This window comes from Ambystoma mexicanum, chromosome 14 (genome assembly GCF_040938575.1).
Source record: "Ambystoma mexicanum isolate Mex_15411 chromosome 14, UKY_AmexF1_1, whole genome shotgun sequence".
NCBI lineage: Eukaryota > Metazoa > Chordata > Amphibia > Caudata > Ambystomatidae > Ambystoma > Ambystoma mexicanum.
Genome location: NC_090940.1, coordinates 538309931 through 538325978, shown reverse-complemented (window position 1 = coordinate 538325978; position 16048 = coordinate 538309931). Strand labels below are relative to the sequence as shown.

Below are 16048 nucleotides of genomic sequence, written 5' to 3'. Positions count from 1 at the left end.
ATTAAAAAATGCAATTGTTAAAATCCTTATACGCATCATATTAATATTAAATCTATGCTAACATGTTTCAATACTAAAATTCGATTTACATTTTCAAAATTCATACAAAACTACTTTTATGATCAACAAATCAGATCTCTTTAAATACAAATTCACACAGATAAGATAAACCAATCATACCATACCATTACATCCAGTATGTTTAAAAGAAAGCCCAAGTAAAGAAAACTAGGCGGACAATTTTCGCTAGGGAGGTAATGGTAAAGAAACGCCTTTGCTCATAAATGCATCTCATTTTAACCGTCTGATTTCTAGAGTGGTTGGATGGAAAAGTGGGGAAAACGAACCTGTGCAGACTTCCAAGATGTGCTGGCCATGCAAGTGCTTCTCTAGTTCAAATGTCAAAGGCAGTTATACCCATGCAATTGACGGGCGTTTTTTTTATGCTAAATACTCGTGGAAACCTGATCTGGTGGTCGAGGGACCACCCCTTTTTCCGATCCCCATCAGTTTGCAACGCCTACCTGTCAAACATGCCGATTTAGAGGACGCACTATTTTGATAGCTGTGAACTTCCTTGCAAGTCTTGCACCTTGACTTAACCCTCCCCCAGAGGATAAGGCAGAGATTCGATGCAGAGTATAGTTCTCACACGGCAAAGGTTTGCTGTAGACCTAATCCAGAGGTTCCGTCGCCGCTGGGCTCGGTTTGTTCACAGCCGCCCCCTTCCAGCGTATTGTGGGCCCGCCCTGGATGCAGACAAGACTGACTCCCTGCCACACCACACACGGCGTATAAGCGCCGCCCGCGACCAGCGCTGCTGCCTCTGCTCCCGTCGACCACAGCAACGTCCGCCCTCGCTCTACTCTCCTCGCAGCTACCGCCGCGCGCGTCGCGTGCTCCCCCAAGCGGCAGCTTCGCGCCCAAAACAAACCCGTAACGGCCGCTTCCTGCCTCCCTCCCCCTCCTAACGGCCTCCCATTGTGACGCGACCGGCGCAGAACGCGGCTCGCGCCTGAAGCAGACCGGGAGAGCCTTCACCGCTGCCACCGACGTTCGTCCGACACAGACCCGGTTCGTAAGGGTATGCCAAGTCTCGCGAGGTTATGCCGAATCTGACCGTGGCTTCGGGATTGGGCGGCCTGACTTGGTATCTGTGTTGTGAAGAAGGAGGAAGGGAGGAGGAAGGGGAGGCGGCGGAGTACGGTGACAGCCCGGGTGACCCCATCAGCGATAGCGGCGGAGGCCCCGGACCCAGCCCCGCAGCCATGGCCTCCGGAGACACGCTGTACATCGCCACGGACGGGTCCGAGATGCCGGCGGAGATCGTGGAGCTTCATGAGATCGAAGTGGAGACTATTCCGGTAGAGACCATGGAGACTATTGAGACCACGGTGGTAGGAGGCTGCGATGAAGACGACGACGAGCTGGAGGACGAGGACGATGAGGACGAGGGTCATCACTTACACCGGCACCACCATCAGCCTATGATTGCCCTACAACCCTTGGACGAACACCACCCTCTTCACCATCAGGTACATCACCAGGAGGTGATCCTGGTGCAGACCCGTGAGGAGGTTGTGGGTGGCGACGACTCGGATTTGCGTGCAGACGATGGTTATGAGGACCATATTTTAATTCCCGTGCCCACCCCGGCGGGCGAGGATGAGTATATTGAACAAACCCTAGTAACTATGGCTGGTAAGAGTGGTGGCTCGGGTCGCATGAAGAAAGGCGGCAGCAGTAAGCGGAGCAACAAGAAAAGCTACCTCAGTACCGGCGGAGACCACGGCGGAAGAAAGTGGGAGCAGAAGCAGGTCCAGATCAAGACCCTGGAAGGGGAGTTCTCTGTCACGATGTGGGCGTCAGGTAAGCTGCCTCTTCCACCCTACATGTCCGCTGCCCCCGGGGGCGTCTCAGCCGCGCCCCGCTGCCTTCCCGCCTCGCGGGACACTTGTCAGTCTTGGTTAACTGGGGTGCAAAGCTGACCGGCGTGTTTTTGTTTTGAAGGGAAGCCATGTTTTATGTGCGGCTGGGCGCCGCCATGTTCGCCTGGCAATCATGGCTGCCCGGGCAAGATGGCCGTGCGGGGTCCGGGGGGGAACATGGCGGCCCGGCCAAGATGGCGGCGCAGGCGGGCGCGAGCGCGCGGCTCTCCTGTCTCTTCAGACCTAGGCCGCAGTGGCGCACTTCGGACTGCGGCTGTGTGGGAAAAGGGGCGGGGGATCTGTCAGTGAAGGCTCCAGAGGCAGAGCGCACGTGAATACCAGCCGTAGCATGGCATGAATGCCCGCTCTGTTTCCTCGCTATCGCTCTTTCTCCTTGTGGGTTGTTGGCGAGCGCTATCGTTGCCAAGAGCATAAGGGATCACGAATAATTTTAGAGAAGAACGCACCCGAAGCGGAGGCATTGCGATATGTTGCTTAGAAGCATAACTTCCTTTACTCTGTAGAAATGGAAACCTTGCATATGTCACTACCTCGTACCAACCAAAGCTCAAGCATGTCTTTTATAGAGATTAACATTACCCATCGCAACTTCGCAATGGTAGAATGTCTCTGCTTGGTAGGCTTGTTTAAACTTCTCAAGTTTCACGTGTGAAATGAACATACCCTTCGCCTATCAGTTGTTTGTTTTGCTCGGCATTTTCCCTTCATGGGAGCGCACTGTTGTACGCGCGGCGGCCCTCCTTCTCTCCCTTCGGCAAGGTGAGTGGCACTTGTGCTGTCACCGCGGCGCTTGCTGACTGACTGTAGGTGGACTCGACACCGTTAGCTTGCTGCAACGGATAGCGCCCCCCCAAACTACGCCATATCATCTTGAAACGGTGTTTGATTGTGCTCTAATGCGTTATTTTGTCATTATCTCTACGCGGTAGAGGGGGCATTTTTTTGCAATTTGGTGGGAGGACGGTTGCAGCTGATTTTGTCTCGTGTCAGAACTGTCAATACATTAATCATTTCCGTGGTGCTTGGCGTGTAGTATTGATGTCCTCAAGGTCATTACATCTTTAATGTCTGCTTATACACTAATTATAATAAATGTTAAACTCTCATTTGAAAGCTAGTTTCGGACCTAAAACATTTACTTTGAAGTCAGTGATGTCCAACATATTTTTATATTCATGTTACCAAACCTCATTTCAACTTTTAATTGAGGGTTATTTCCTGTATAAAACATCTAAAAATGAAAACGTGCAATTGATACTTGTGGTAATTTGATTATACTAGCAGAACTGTTGACTTTACCAACATGAATGTAGCCTTAATTTGGCACCCTTTACAGAGGTGCTAATTGTGCTCAACATAATGTTTGCTGAACTCGTAATCTTCACTAAGTTTAGTATGGTTTAGGAATCGTCACTTAGTTGAGTTTCCTCCACACTCAATTAATGTCTCTGTGGTAAGTTGTTCGCTAAACATCTACACCCGACATCTTAACCGCAGAATGAAGCCTGTACCACAAAGAATGTCACAGAGCAAGAGAGCTATCTATATCATTGTTGGTTGATTGGTCAGCTTGGTTGCAGGTCGTTGGCGAATTCCAGGTACGTTTGGCTTCTATGGCCAACTGTGATATTAACTTGGGAGTATCTGAAAATGTTAATAAAGAAGAATTAGTATATACACAATGGTTCATATAGAATGGTCAGAAAGTTAAAGGCACACCTCTGGTAGCTCCTGGTTCCCCTGCCTGACAGCCAGGAGCTGGTTTTAGCTCCTGCTCATTGAATCTGAATTAGTAGGCTATGTTTGCAATGTCCAAAATTTAGTGGTGGGTTGGCACAATTCCGTGGCGTCTCTTTTGGATTATTCTACTGTTTGTGTGCATCAAAACAGTTTCATTATACTCAGCTACTTTTTTTGTGTGAATGCTTTAGCCAGATCTTTGCATGTCTAAATACCCTTTTGACGTACTCGCGCTGTTAAAAATAAAATAAAGGCTTACACGTGGCCTACAGTGCTCTGTTATGTCTACGATACACCTAGAGCTGTTTTTTTCTTTTCTTTCAAAACTCGAATTTCTGCAAGATGGTATACCATAATTCCAGCGTGGTTATGAAAGGTTAATGCAAAGAAATAATAAGGTGCTTCCGCTGATGAAATGTGTGCATTTCAGTCACCACCTAACATGGCTTATTATTTGCAGAAAATATGCCACTGTCGCCGTATCCCACATAATTTCAAATGAGTAAGACTTGCCAGGAACATTATCAAATGCTTTTTTTCCCAGACGTATTACATTTCTCCATGGTGGCTAGCAGGTTGTGGTATGCTTTGTTAATAATTCTTCTACCTTTATTAAGATTCTCTGCATATGGATTTTTCTCAAACTTACAGGCAGCATGTGTACAGTGTAAGAAGCCTGTTTGTGTGCTATTTCTGCATGTCGAATGTTTGCCCAGGTGGATGCTCTCACTCTTACAGACACGCCTTGTTTCAGGCTAGTAGTTGAAATCGTGCCATAGTCCATCACCGTTCACAGGGTTGTATGGCAAACGGACCACAGACATTTTAGCCATTATGGTTTTTGCACTGGAGGGTCGAACTAAATCTAATGTCGAAACGCATGTTTAATCTGTTTACAAATATGTTTTGTTACATTTTCCCGACATGCCAAAACTCAATTAGGCATATCTTGTATGATTGGACGAACATGTGTGCATGTTATTTGCTTTGGCACTTGCAATGTAACATTGAACATTTCACAAGAGAAAACACTTGTTTTTCTAGGTTCATTGTGGAAGTCTGTAGAAATTGCATCATCCTGCTTACCTGCAGATTCTATGCTCTCAACATTCAAACTAACAATTTGTTGCACTTAGGTTTCCTAGACACCATGCTAAATCTACCCCAGTAAAGTATTTCAAATCATTAGCTCTTCTGTTAACATCAGGTCCTTAAGAACTGTACCCAGGCTTTTGACCATTGTAGAAGATTAAGCCTGTCAAATATCTGTGTATTGTCTGGAGGGAACGATTGTAACATACGATGTTATGGAGTGTGATTCATCATTGTCATGATATTCTTGACAAGTCACCCCAGTTGCACAAAGGGTTACCTTTCCATTAAGTGTGTCCTGAAGGAAGTCTGCATTCTCTGCAGCACAGCACGAGAGTCTTCTTTTTTACCAGGATCAGTGGTAAATGTGCTCATTCTTTCAGTATCTTCCATGCACTGTAGACCTTATATTAGCTAAAGCTGTATCAAGCCAGTTGTTATAATTGCCTGAGGAACACATTTAGGAATTTATCAGTAGTTTACTTCCTATATATGATATTGTGCAGCTTTAGTTCAATTTACAGTTAGTGTATTCAAGAAAAGAAATTCCTGACCTAGTTCATATCAGCCACCAACTTGCAAAGATTTCTTGAACAAAATGAACCTGAAAGTTTATAGTCTGCCCGCCCACAATACATTGAACACTTTTGGATGTTTGTTTTAATCTGATAATCTTGTTCAAGGCATATGGTACATTGATGACATGTGCAAATATTTGTTATCCTAGTGTATGCTGATGGATTTACATAATGCCACAGATGGCCCAAGAATCAACCTTAGTCTCTGGCGGTTCAAGTATGTTTATTGCAATGCTGTTTGTGGGCCCTTTGGCCGTCCCTCTAGTCTCCCATGGTACCACCTCCCGAACTCGGGCGTCCGTAACCCCTTTTTAGTGCTTGTGACACATCAAGGGTCTTTGCTCCCTGAAAGGAAGCCGCCTCCTTTACCGACAGGGAGGTGAGCCCTCGTCACAAGACCCTCCTGGAAGCGACCTGGTAGAATGCAGAGCTAGAGAGAGCCGTGGAGCCCGCAGGGTTCCAAACTTCCCTAACGTGAGACGCAAACACCAGCGAGCCGGTGGGTGCAGATCCTGAGAAGAGGAGCAATCGGCATGCCAATACCCGTTGGGGGCGTGACCACTTGAACTTCGTGGTGAGCAGGCTGCCCGCATAACCATAACATGCTCCAGTTGCCAGAAGGGATACAAAGACGTTGAGAGAGGACGCTTCAGAGAGTGTACTGATAGAGAAACGGGACAAAAAGCAAATGTCTCCTGCAATTACAGGCCCTGGAAACGTTCCCCCGGCAGTCTTGAAGGCAACTGTGAGAAGTGGGGGGGTGTCGGGAGGCCGCCGATGACTTGTTATCTATGAGACTCGTACCAGTATAAATTACGAAACCTTGAAAGAAAAGTTGATGAACTCGAACTGAAGTAATGTAAGAGATTACCACAACTACCACAGAGAGGGAGATCAGTAAAAGTTGTCTTAACACTAGCCTGGGAAAAGGGGAAGGCACCGTGTCATTCAAGGAGCACAGGGTTAAACATTTCACAGAGGGAGAATACTATGAAAGAAAGACCAGAGAAGTCCATAGGATAAAGAAGATACCAAAGCTGAAAGGGGTGAACTATAATTACCACAACTAGCACACAGATAAGTATAAGTGAGTAATACTACCCTAGGAAGAGAGGAAGGTACCCCATCATTCAAGAAGCGCAGCGTGGAACACTTCAGAGGGACTATTCTGAAACAATGAAAAGAGGTGGCCATAAGATAAAACACACAACATAACCATCCAGAAAAGGGTGCACTATAATCTCACAGAAAACAAACTTTACAATACTACTAAGGGTCCTTTGACCTGAATTAAAGGAGACAGCAAAGGTCAAGAATGAAAGTATGGAAAGTAATTCCTAAAGAGGAAGGTAAAGCCTTGTCAGAGAGTTAGAAGAATTGAGAACATAAGCTGACCAGAGAATTAACAAGCAAGTAAAAGATTAATACAAGAAACAACCACCAGGAGAAGTAAACTGTTCTCCTGACCTATAGTTGGATGGAATAGTGGTCCCCTCTACCCTTTGTTGCTTCTCCCATGCTACTTCACTATCACTGCTCTCAGAACTCTCTCCTCCCATTAATATAAATTACTACTCTTCAAACCACCTACCACTCCACCCACCTCTTACGCAACCACCTGCAATAGCATACCCTTCACATTCACTCCTTACGCTAGCTTGCCTGACCACACACTGCAGTACCCTTGCCCTCACTAAAACAATAGCTCAGCTTTTCCAAGAACGCCTCCACACTCCGCCACTCCTTCCTTCCACTTGTGGGTCTCTTGGTCCTCCACCTCTGACCTCACCCCAACAACCCACCACTTCCGATTCCCTTCCTCTTTTGTTTCTCCTCCATCAGGGATTGATCAGCTGTCCCATGCCAGTGTTCTTCTATTCCTTTCCTGGTTGGTGGTACGCTTATAAAGCCTATACAGTGGTTTAAGCTTACCCCTATACCCTCTTGCAGTTGTTGCAGGTTGTCCATGGCAGGTCTTCCAGATTAGTATCCCTGTCTGTTTTGTGATTTCCATGGCAGTCATTCGCCCATAGTCTCCGGTTGGGCTCTGGCCCCTCTTGTCCCTTGTGCTCTAGGTTTAAACATAAGTCTCGGGCGGAACACTGACCCCTGTGCCTGAGTGGAGTGCTGATGGTGTGTAGTGGTGTGGGTCCTGGGACACCACTCTTGTCAGCCTCTCCTTACTGCTGCCTCGGGACACTGGGTCGCTACCCTTATTCTCTTTCCCTTTTGACAAGGCCAGACAACTGGCGTAGTTGCAATAATCCTTGGTAATTCAGGGTTTGAAATTAGGATCGAGGGCTTGAAATTGGGGTCCAGCAGTAACCAGACACCAGCAGCTACCACTGGGGAACGAGGAGCAAGAAAAATAGCGTTAAACAAATCTAACTTCCACATAAAATGCAAACATAATTGTATTATTTATCACCCATATGCATATAGCACTTTGGATTATTGTAATGCGCTATATTTCTTGCAGCCGTACTCCCAGATACGTTGCAGGTGCTACAAAATTCAGCAGCTCTGGTTGTCTGGTGTATCCAATTGCGATCCTATTTCCCCAGTGATATGCAACCTTCATTGGTTGCCTGTGGCTCACTGTTTTCAGTTTAAATCCATTTAGTGCACAGAGCCTTTAATGTGTTGGGTGCATTCAGTTCCAATTCTGTATATGTTCCTTCACAGCTACTCCGCTCATCAGACTTTCCGATTCAAGCTCCCAGAATTTATTGATGTAGAACTGGCGGCCAAGCTTTCTCTGTTGGTGCCACCCACCTCTGGAACAAGCTCCCCCTTTCCTTGCCAATGACGTTTGATCATCTAGCTTTTTGTCACCATCTAAAGACCCTTCTATTCTTTTTTTTTTTCCTCTAATCCTGACTGTTTTTTCAGTGCAGCACCCCTGGCAATGGAAGGTGGACGACTCATTGGTCCCATTACCCTCTTCCGTGCAATAATGAAAGGGGCACTGAGAAGGGTATTCTTGCTTTCCCCTCTAATGATAACGCCCTACTCGATCTAGCAAAGAGAATCGTTGGGTGCTCGGGGCAGGGCAATTAACTCATCTGGGCGCTGCAACAATATCATTGGGACTAATTTATCAGCCACCCCAGACTTTGAAAAGCTGATGTCCTCTTCAGACAGCGACTTTGAGGAGGATTCCTCCCCATTCACTAGAAACATTGCTTGAGGAGGTGGTGTTTTCCACCCGTACTCTGAATGCAGTAGCATTGACTGTTGATGCACATGTTGCGCTATACTCCAATATGACTAAAATGGTCGACACAATTTTAGAAAGTTAGATCTGTAGCGGGCGGTTCACAAAATAAAATGATGCCTCTGATTCCATGCCAGCTTCACATCAAAGTTCTGGTGGTCAGTCAAAATGTCGAAAATTAAATGTAGAATGACAATGTCGAAAAATAAATGTAGAAAAAAAAAATTTTGAATTCCCTTTTTTTTAATTACATATTTATTTTGGGGTCCAGGAATAAAATAAAATAGGTAAAACAAAAAAAAAGAAAAAAAAGGGGGGGGTTGGGGGGGAACCCCCCCATTTCGAATAAAAAACGTCATAAAATAAAATTCGACTTTTTTTTTCTACATTTATTTTTCGACATTTTGACTTTCTACATTTGTCTTTCTACATTATCACTATAAACCCAAAGTTCTGAGGGTCAGAGGGCTTTATTATGCTAGAAACACTAAGTGTCTTTCCCCTCTCATAGATAGCATGTGACATCGCTATGCCTCTTGCTGATACAGTTCAAGAGCGATCCCTGCAGTGGCCGGTGAAACTTCTTCACCTTCGGGAGATGATTTTGTCACATCTTTGACACCTTGCTACCCAACCAAGTCGCCCAGAAAAGATGCAAAGAGCGCATGTTTCTGAAAACCAACAACAATCAGGCTAAGCGCAAAGAAGTGTACTGTTCTCAAAATAATGCAAATGTAGGACTAAAGAGCATCCTCTTCCGAATACATCAGTTAGAAGAGTATTGGAGGATGGCATGGTTCAGCAAGTGCAACTTCATGGACCTATGGTTAAGTGCCTCCAACCGGATTGGCATCCGTGGCCATTTCTGGACCATTGACGGACCCTACTGGCTCACATATGGCTTCCATCACTTAAAATGAACCTCAAGGTAATTTGACATAACAAAATAGCACAGACCACCAGAAACGGCCATCCTCTGTTCTTACGCTATGGTCGAACTTGTGTAATTCAAGGCCACAGCCCATCTCAAAGTCAGGATGCTCTTTTGCCTTTAAATGCATGTCAAAACGACCAAGATCATGGTTTAGCCAGTGTATCGATACAGCCGCCGTTGGAGGAGGCCTTACCGTTGGGGAAATGGGCCAAATTGGAAGGAACAAACCCAACTGTAGAGTCCATTCATGAACCGCTGTTTCCTCCTGGATTTATTGCGTAGTATTTCTCGGCGGAAAACGGAACTTGATAGCGCAACCTAATTGGGCTTTAATGGAACTTATTTATCCAGTTGTGGTGACCTTACTGAGCTTGTGTCATGCGGAAATGAAAGCGCTGGGTTATTAACTGACCATGTGTCGTAAGCACACGGTTGGCATACACTCCAGTCAGGATTTGCTGTCTTCCTCTAATCAAAACGCCAAGTTAACTGCACCAAATATTCACACCACTGAAAGTTTGCTAGCCTCTTTGTCAAACCAGCGGATAGGCGTAGCGGCCTCCGAGTGGGAGACCTGTGGATCCCTGACATGCTAGGTGTTAATGGAACTGGCGTTGTAACGCTTACCTGAGAAACCTCTGCAGAAGCGCCTTGGAAATTCTAGGTGGTATTTTCTTTCTTAGACCATCAGGTTAATTCTGTAAGAAAAAACATGGAAGGCTAAGCTCTCTAACTAAACTGTTTATCTCAACCAAGACCCTTAACATTAGGATCCCCTTATTGTTCAAGAATTTCACCAAGCTCACCTTAACCATTATTTTGTGGGGCTATCCATCCTGATCTCAAGCAGGGGCGCTAGTTCTGAAGAAAATGCGAAGTAATACTGTGAAGTGGACCTCAGGACAGGATTAAGTGATAGGAAAGGAGAATGCTATGCAGTGAGAACGAAAATGAAAATCCTAAATGAGCATTTACAGGGTTGGCGCTGGCAACAGGTATCTAATGTGCATCATCTGTGGACAACCATAAGGAAAGGTTCGTTAACCAAACTTGTCACAAACCCAAAACTAACCACTACAAGTGCAGGAAGCTTAGCAATGACCGTAATTAAACCATAGCGAAGAGCGCTAATTTATCTCCAAACAACGTCACAGATATGCAGAAAAACCCTGCAGTGCACTTTTAAAATAAGCACTCGAACGCTAAATACAATAAGCAATAAAAATGCGCATGTATAGTCCAAGATAAAAGTAAAATGTACTTGCGTGACCATGAGAACAGGGCTTTGATTTTTGTTCCAAGAACCCAACTACGAAGGTGCCAATTGAACTAACGGGATTAGTAACAGAGATAAACTATGGACTGACTGGAAATATGGGGGCAGGTTAGGAACTGTGAACAGTGACAGAAAATAACAGAATAGACTTTGGAATTCTCTGAGGAAACTTCCGTGGCAACTCGGAACTCACGGTAAGCGTTGTTCTGCTGTAGCAGTCACGACGCGAAGCACGGACCTCCAGGGGGCGGGGCTTAAAAGGAAGATGTGGTCTGAAGCCTAGCCCTGCAAGTTAGTTTCAAGAGGACCCAATGCAGGCGGCCATGATAAGAAGGTAGAGTGTACCAATCCACAAAAGCCTATGCCTACTCTAAAGCACTCTAAAGCAGTTCGCCAACTATGCCATGTCAGAGCCCAACCTTTCAAGACCCTCTTATGGGAATTAACACCCAGTGTCCTGCCCCTGATCATGAGTCGTCCTGTCCTTTTTAGAGTCTTAAATGGCTCTTTTTACGAGGCCATAACTCTTTCCTAAGGCCTCCCCATGGCTGTTCTTTTATCACTGCTGGCAACGTCTTCCTCTTACAGGAAACTTGGTTGACTAGGGAATTTAGCATCAATCGGTACCGTGTATTATGTCAACCTGCTATACAAAAGGAAAGGGGCCTCACTGGGGGGTGGCAGGATTGCCATTGGAGCCAGGCTTCAGTTTAACCTGATGGTGTTTCAGCAGAGCCTGTTCTCACCATGCATTGTCTGTCATATTTCAAGACCCTTCCTTTCCCTCTAGCAGGATACTAATCGTCAATCTTTATGGTCCTGTAGGTGACTTAGCCTCTAAAAGTATGGCTAAAAGCTATACAGGTGAGCTGTATGGCACAAAGTCTAATTAACAACAAGGGGGACTATGGGTGGGGACAATTTCTAAACACTTCTGATTTAAGATGTTTGAACAATAAGGACAGGGGCAACAATCCACGACAACCTACTATGAACAACAAAGCCATCTCCTGTATTGATTACGTCTATATTGATTTTACACACTTGATTCGCTGCATCCCTCATTACACAACACTATATGATAATGCGCTTTTATCCTGGACCCAGGACCTGCTTCATCCATGAAAAATCGATCGAGTAGTTTGGATATCAAAGTGAATTTACAGGGCAATAGTATTATTTGGTTGAATTGCAATGTTAAAAATGTACGTATTCATCTGTACTGACCATCTTTAGCTAGAACGTTGGCTGATATGAGGCATGATTGATGGAAATTCTTTCAGGGCTCTTGCACATGAATTAAACGTGGCATAGTATTTATTATAATATAAACTCGACTTTATTTGATATTGTGGTACACCACCAAAAAAAAGCAGAGCGGCCACGTCCGTTAAGGGGGACCTCCCACTTGTCTCATGGTGATAGAACGGCATACCTTGCATCTGTCAACTTGCCAGCATAAACACTCAACTAATGATGCTAATTGGAAGTTCCTCTTCGGATTGGTAAGAGATGATCATAAAAAATGCTGGTTTCATTATAGGAAATTTCTCCATCTATCACGAGGCGACATGGGCTAGCCCCACTGCAGAACTTCATTATAATGGCAATTCAATGGAATCCACACCCAATGCCATTAGTCACTTTGCTCGGATCACAACAGGCTCTATAGTTGATGACACTCTAGAAATCGATAAGAAATTAAAGGCTTTGCAGGGCCCTGGCCCTGACTCCTTTTGCAAATGTCCCCAAAGCGAATCCAAATTTGGGGCATCTATTTTACAGCAGTTTCATCAATGTTTCCTGAAATGGCATTGCTCCTACAAGCCAGAGGGAGTCCATCCCGATTCCTGTATTTAAAAAGGGGGGCAGGATGGACCACCTCCATTACAGACTACCATCCATGCTTGTTACAAGCTCAAAAATACTCTCCTCCGTTAAGCTAACAAAAAAAAATCGGTGGAGGAAAAGGACTTGTTAAAGATTCCAAACTGGTTTCCAGAAGAGCACATAGCACCTTACACCATGGCATTGGTTTCTAGACGCCCTAACAGAAGTGACTATCTCTGTTTTATCTACTATTCTAAGGCGCTTGACTCAGTGTCTCACCCATTGTTGTGGAGCAAGCTTAGCCAGTGGGGTATTGATCCTTTTTTACTCCCATTACATAAAAGCTAGGTACACAGATACCTGTTGTAATCCGGATAAAGCAGGAATGCGCCATTACCCGCCCTATTGTTGGGATCCAGGGGGCTTAAACATGGGTGTGCACTCACGTCCCTTGTTATTTAACTTGTATGTCTCGGACATGGGCGAGGTAATTGGATCTGCCCTCAATTTCCCCACCCCTTGTATTGGAGGTGAGTTTGCTACTTGATTGGCTTATGCTGACGACACCATGCTCTTTGGCTTCACACCAATAGGACTCCAGCACTCCATTGAAACACTCTCCGCTTTTACTATTTAATTTTCAAAATTAAAATCTCAATCTCAAATTACAGTGATTGGAGGCATATGCGCAATCACACGCAGTTTGATACGCAGTTTGATTGGAAAATTGACCAAATTGCTTTAGAAGTGGTAGATGGCTAGAACTATCTGGGATCTCCAGCCCTGCACTCGCCTTTTACAGTGACTTCATCACGTATGGGTTGGAAGCTCTTTCAACTCAATACGTACTGGAAAAAATCTAGGGGAAACTGATCTGATCCTTGCTGGGTGTCCCGAGTGCTGCACCTGTTGAGGCACTAAGATGTGAACTTAGTTTGCCATCTAGTAGATCTTTATGGCTTTTTACACCGTTTGTAAACTGTTCCTTAAAATAAAATCTATCAGCTTGAGCCTAATACTCTCTGATGGCTGGTCGCCTATCATCTCTCAAAGGAGTCGCAACTCTTTCTTGCAGTAATTGAAATCCTCAGGATTATCACATCAATGTTATAAATGCCTATCCCTGGAACAAGCTTTGGATTCTCCAAATGGCCACCTTTTACTAAAAAAACGAACAAATGGGACAGAGCTGACCATATGTGCAAATTATATGTGAAAAAGTTTCTTTGAATATTGTACATAAGGCTTCCATCTGACTTCTCCGTGCACTTATTTGTCCAAATGGTGTACTTTTAACTTGAGATGTATCACCTACCTTTGTTTTAACTTGCTCCCCACACAGGCGTACATTGGCATCTGGGCTGATATACCCTACAACAAAAGGCTGTGTCATCATAGAGACCAGTGGTCATGTTCTTATTGTCCAGTAATAAAAGCATATTATTTAAAGGGATATCCGAGGTTGGTAAACTATAGGAATTGCAACCACTGAATTCTGGCGTGCTATATTTGGGGCAGAGTATCTGCTAACTACAGCAGCTGCATTCAACGTTTTGGAAGGAGGCTTTAGCACTTTTTACACCTTTAAGCTCTGAGCTGTACTTGATAGCTGCTTTTATGTATAATCACTTCCGTTGTTTTATAATATCAGAAAAGGTGGTAGTTACTTGTACTTGACATTTGATTTTATGTGTATGCGATTTTTAAACTGGCATTTCGATTGTGCTCTCATTCTATTTAAATTGGGGGACAGTTGTCTCCTTTAACGTTTTTTGTTGAAGATTCGATTGCATTATGGCAATGGTGATTTATGTAATATTTTGGTTTTTTTAAACGAATGCACAATAACATTAAAACAAATATAATGTGTCCTAATGTTAATTAATAGATTATATCAAATGCACAGAGTTAAATTTGGTCTTGTTTGTTTGGCATCAGTTGGTCCACAGAGCTAACCGTAGCCCCTGTGTGGTAACCAGGCTCTTTCTACGTTGTAGCCAGGAGCTAAATGGCTCCCATCTTCCATCCATTTCGAACCCTGTAATTTAACAATACCTAATGTGATATAATTTGTAATCTTCATGAATCACTGTATTAAATTGTGCTTCCGCACAGACAGAAAAATTAGTAAAGGAGGCAGAATGAAATGGGGAGGAACGGCATTTGGGCTTTGATATTTTTTTCTGCCTTTGTTTTTCTTCAGTATAAAAATATCGAACAAATTTCAATTTTACATTTGACCCGAACTTGAAATTTCCCATATTGATTAACTAAGAGTCTTAATTGGCTTACCCGTGTTCAAATTGGTTCCTGCTTATGTTGTCATTCACACTTAATTCTAATGAGATTGCTGTGCTGTGTTCACATCTATTTGGATTTTGAGTAAGATAGCCTGGTTGCAATATAGTATTATCAAACATGTGAGTATGTTTGATATTTGTAAACTTGCGTATAAATTGGGATTTTGTCACCCCTGCTCTATTCAACTTTGTTATCTTGGCATTCTGTGTGCAAATTATTTATATTTCATCAAAGATGGTTATGATGTGCGTGGTATAGGTCACTGGTCCGTTTCTATTCATATGAAAATTAAAAGGATGCATCAAGTTCATGCCCTGCCTTTTTAATCCAGTGTCTGCTGTTCTTAATGGAATAGTGCGCTCAGAAATATTATTGTCCCAGTGGTTCGGGGATGTGTTTTTAAGCATACAGTGATCGGTCGTACACACATTCCCTAGTCAGACAGGAAGGATCAGCTGTGGGTTTCTTGAGAAGAGGATGCACAATCAAGTGCTTCAGAGGGGAAGGACCCTGAGGCAAAGGAGTGGTTGCAAAAATTAGCAAGGGCCTGAGCGAGGGTGTCAATGGGGTCCATTGTCAATATCCCAGTGTTTGTTTAATGTTGTGTATAGTGCTCCTTCATATGTAGCATTTAGTAATCTGATCTCTGTATCCAAATGTTTGGCTAACTTTTTTTTTTCCCCCCATAGCTTCTTTCTAGAAACCTGCTCCTAATGAGCTGGCACTCATTATTGAATGTAGTCTTGGCTACAGTTCCAAGTGTACCCTTAAACTCCCCATTTCGAATGTTGTTGATGGTACTCGCACAATGACAGCTAGGTGCCTGTGACACTTGAGCTGACCTCAGTCTAATGGAATATCTTTGTGTGTAATTGGTGGTTCTCTACAAATAGATAGTGGGATCCCAAAAATCCACATTAGTATTGCTGAAGATACTACTCAATTGGATCTCAAAGTTGCAGGGATCGAAATTAATGCTAGATAATCGTGAACTAAAAAGTACTTCCTGGTAATCCTACTTTTGGTTTATTTTTTTTATTTTGAATTTTTTTTTTTAAACTAACGTTTTTCACAAAAGTAACAAGCAATACATAAGTAACATATGCAGTACAGCATGATAAAACCATTATT

The 16048-nt window shown here is 44.0% G+C and overlaps 1 protein-coding gene across 1 annotated transcript in view; it reads left to right on the top strand.

Moving 5' to 3' along the window:
- The first annotated feature begins 556 nt into the window (after positions 1-556).
- The window catches only part of YY1 (YY1 transcription factor), a 236866-nt gene continuing 221374 nt past the window's right edge, over positions 557-16048 (top strand). The window contains exon 1 of the mRNA XM_069637790.1: positions 557-1869. Coding sequence (XP_069493891.1) covers positions 1107-1869 — 763 coding nt within the window. The 5' untranslated portion in view covers positions 557-1106. The remainder of the gene's footprint in view (positions 1870-16048) is intronic.